Genomic DNA, 3,849 nt, shown 5'->3' on the forward strand with positions numbered 1-3,849 from the left:
TTACATGCAGCATTACTCTGGACCATTAATGACTTCCCAGCGTATGCTAATCTTTCTGGGTGGAGCATAAAGGGGAAATTGGCATGTCCTACGTGTAATGGTAGTACGGATTCATTGTGGCTGGTCCATGGGCGAAAGCACTGCTACATGGGTCATCGGCGGTGGTTGTTGCCAGGGCACAGGTGGAGATCTAAAAAAGCTGAATTTAATGGTAGTACTGACCATCGCCCAGCACCTATACATTTGTCGGGAGAGGCTATCTTGGAACAATTGAGAGAATTGCAAGATGTACAGTTTGGTAAGTTATCAAAAAAGAGGAAACGCACAGCCAATAGTTGAATTGGACCAAAAAAAGTGTATTCTTTGAGTTGCCTTATTGGAAATCCTTGGAATTGAGGCATAACCTAGATGTCATGCATATTGAGAAGAACATATGCGATAGCGTATTAGGAACTTTGATGGATATCGAGGGAAAAAGCAAGGACACAGCCAATGCCCATCGGGATTTGGCCAACCTAGGCATACAGAAAGAATTACACTTACAGCAAGAGGGCGATAGTTGTTCAATGAGACTGGCTTGTTACATGCTAAATAAAAAAGAGAAGAGATCTTTCTGCGAGTGGTTAGCAAGTGTTAAGTTCCCTGATGGTTTTGCCGCGAACATCGCCCGATGTGTTAATGTACGTGAATCAAAGATCTTAGGCATGAAAAGTCATGATTCTCATATTTTCATGCAACGATTACTGCCAGTGGTGATTAGTGGCTACTTAACCAGTGATGTACGGCAAGCTTTGACTGAGTTAAGTTCATTCTTCAAGAAATTGTGTGCACGAGCATTAAACATTGATGTTCTGCACCACCTACAAACTGATATCTCTCTTATTCTTTGCAAGTTGGAAATGATATTCCCACCTGCATTCTTCGATATAATGGTGCATCTTGCTATTCACTTGCCACAAGAGGCATTGCTTGCGGGTAGGGGGGAGATCGGTCTGGTCCGGTCCGGTTCCGGGGGGTTTGATGGACCGGACCGAACCGGACCGGACCAGACCTATTCGGTCCAGGGATTCCCTACCCTGGACCGGACCGAATCTCAATGGAACCGGGCAGTCCGGTCCCATTCTCCGGTCGGTCCAATCGGTCCGACCGGACTCCAAATGGGCCAATGGCCCAATTTTTTTCTTACATCAATTTCGGCCCAACAGTTAAAATCCACTAATAATTTATCTAATTTGAAGCCCAAAATACCAAAAATACTTAGAAAGAAAAATAAAAATAACCATTAAAAAAAATTATCTATATACAATAAATTTGAATAAAATATTTTACTACCAAATGAAGAAAAATTTCTATATACGTTCCAAACAATTTAAAGATCAATCAATTATAGTATATACTATTTAATATTTATCATATATCTAAAAAAGGAAAGAAAGCTCTTCTAACAAGAGAAAAATATAGCAAAAATCGATTTTCATGTATCTTACTTTACATATATGATACATGGTACATCAAATGATTACAATCTGCATTCTAAAAGGCCAGAAAAATAAAAATCCATTCCCAAGCAATCTGCAAGCATATTTAAAAAATTCAAACCTGCAAGCATATTTAAAAACTAAAAATTAAAAAGTCTTAAAAAAAAGAACTATCAAAGATTAGAAGTTATATTTAATAATTTACATCAAAAGCACTTATGCACAGTGCACTATAACAGACTAACACTAGCATAAATTACGTAAAAAATAAAAAAATACCAACAGTAGCATCTAAAAGTTAACATAATTACATCAAAACAAAATACAAATTATACAATTAGGTAATTGTTTAATCAGTCCCTGACTATTAGCAAATTCCTCACGATTAATTTCTCCATCAAGGTTGAGATCACGATTCACAGATCTGCAGATAAAAAAGTAAAAAACCAAGGCGTTAACCTATTGGTGAACATAATAAAAATCAACCTTTAAACATTAGGTTAGTCTGTTATAAAATAAATCAACTCAGTTGGTGCATCACTTGAGTTGGTACAAAACAAGATGATATTGGTGAACATAAAATAAATCAACCTTTAGTTAGCCTTTTACACAAACTGTAACTGAGTCTTTTTACCATGCACTTCTTCAAAGTGCAGCAATTAATGACACAAGGCCTAGATAAGATGGTTTTAGGAGAGGATTAATGACACAAGGCCTTGATATGTACAGAATCACTATAAAACAAGATGTTTATTGAGTTTAACTTGTGAATTTTTCAAGTATTAAAGTCCAAATATAATAGAGAAGCAGATTTTACAAACAAATCACATCTAGAAAGAAATAAAACTGGGAAAAAAAATATAGATTTTAAACAGAATTCATGTCTTACATCAACATTGGGTTAAGACTCGGTAGCCATTTCATTTGATCCTTCTGCAGAATAAGCCAATTCCCCAACAAGTTCTCCTTCAATCCATAAAAATTTAATACAAAACAAATGAAATAAAGTTAAAATAATATAGAAGATAAAACAAAATATACCACAAAATAAATCAAAGTTAATTGATTACATACCCATATCTATCTGCTTCTCAAATTCCTCCACTTCATCCATTAAAGTCCTAAGGCTTATTGGAGTAGAGGAAGAACGGAGCCAATTTTGTGCGCATATGAGAGCCTCAACCATCATCGGATTTAAACTACTTCGGAAAGGGTCAAGTACACGACCCGCAGTGCTGAATGTAGATTCAGAGGCCACAGTAGATACCGGTATTGCAAGTACATCGCGTGCAACCTTTGAAAGTATGCGATATCTAACTGAATTCACCTTCCACCAATTTAGTAGGTCAAAATTATCACCTTCATCCTCACATTTTTCAGCTAGATATCTATCAACCTCTGACCTGCTTTCCAAAGAGTCTTCTGACTGTAACTCTTGCTTAAATTGGGCCATCAATGCAGCATGTCTATTCGTAGACTGAGTTGTGGAAGGACTCGCATCTTCACGTGGGGAACTTGTGCGTTGAGGAGAACTCCCTTCTTCATTTTGGATGTATGCCTCATACATGCGGATAAATGCATTTTTCACCTTCCAACTCATATCAATGATTTTTGATTGATCATATGCATACATTTTTCTCAACCCAAAGTCAAGATATCGCATCTTGTAACGAGGATCAAGAACAATCCCAACGTACAACAGCATATTCTGATTATCCATATTCTCCCAATACTTTTCAAACTTTCTCTTCATATTTGAGGCCATTAATCCCACCACGGGACTTCCTTCTTCACACTCTATGTTAATGACATTTTTAATATTCACCAACTCCGAAAAAAAGGTATTGCAAGTTACATACTCACCCCCCGAGAAGCGTAAAGTTGCATCATGAAATAATGCAAGAAACTTCTCAAACAACCGTACCTTATCCCAATCGGATGCATTGGGAGGCCCTAACTTCTTTGACTTTCTTCTAGTTACCACATCACCTTCATCATCGTCATCATCATCATCTCCAATACTACTTAAAAAGCACATATCTTCTTCCTCCAACCGATCAAAAGCTTTTCTAAATTTCCCAGCCCTCTCCAACATAAGATAGGTGGAGTTCCACCTAGTCGGTACATCTAGTCAAACATGACTTTTGCATTTAATCACTTCCAATGCCACACACTTCTTAAATGTATCCCACCTTTGAGGGGAGGATTTAACATACTTCACAACACCCCTCACCTTCGCAATAGACTCCTCATACTCTTTCAATCCCTCACGCACAATTAAATTTAGAATGTGTGCACAACATCGAACATGCAAGAATTCATGTTCCAAGACCGTATCCCTCCTATACTTGGTTTTTTTTTTCAAATAAGA

General features: G+C 37.2%; 1 protein-coding gene across 1 annotated transcript; it reads right to left on the reverse strand.

Annotated features, from left to right (window-relative positions):
• Positions 1-2,363: 2,363 nt before the first annotated feature.
• LOC122305784 (zinc finger BED domain-containing protein RICESLEEPER 1-like) lies at positions 2,364-3,280 on the reverse strand. Its single transcript, XM_043118329.1, has 2 exons — positions 2,553-3,280; positions 2,364-2,444 (listed from the first exon to the last, which is right to left on the reverse strand). Exons 1-2 carry the CDS (start codon positions 3,241-3,243, stop codon positions 2,380-2,382), a joined length of 756 nt encoding a protein of 251 aa, XP_042974263.1. The 5' UTR covers positions 3,244-3,280; the 3' UTR covers positions 2,364-2,379.
• Between the last annotated feature and the right edge of the window lie 569 nt (positions 3,281-3,849).

The sequence above is a fragment of the Carya illinoinensis genome, chromosome 3 (genome assembly GCF_018687715.1).
Source record: "Carya illinoinensis cultivar Pawnee chromosome 3, C.illinoinensisPawnee_v1, whole genome shotgun sequence".
Classification (NCBI taxonomy): Eukaryota; Viridiplantae; Streptophyta; class Magnoliopsida; order Fagales; family Juglandaceae; genus Carya; species Carya illinoinensis.

Bases quoted from the DNA above. Each gene is read 5' to 3' on its own strand.
- LOC122305784 (XM_043118329.1), bottom strand. From the start codon at position 3,243: ATGGCCTCAAATATGAAGAGAAAGTTTGAAAAGTATTGGGAGAATATG. The intron at 2,445-2,552 runs GTATGTAATCAA...TATGGATTGAAG, and splicing joins TGAGAAGCAGATAGATATGG to GAGAACTTGTTGGGGAATTG.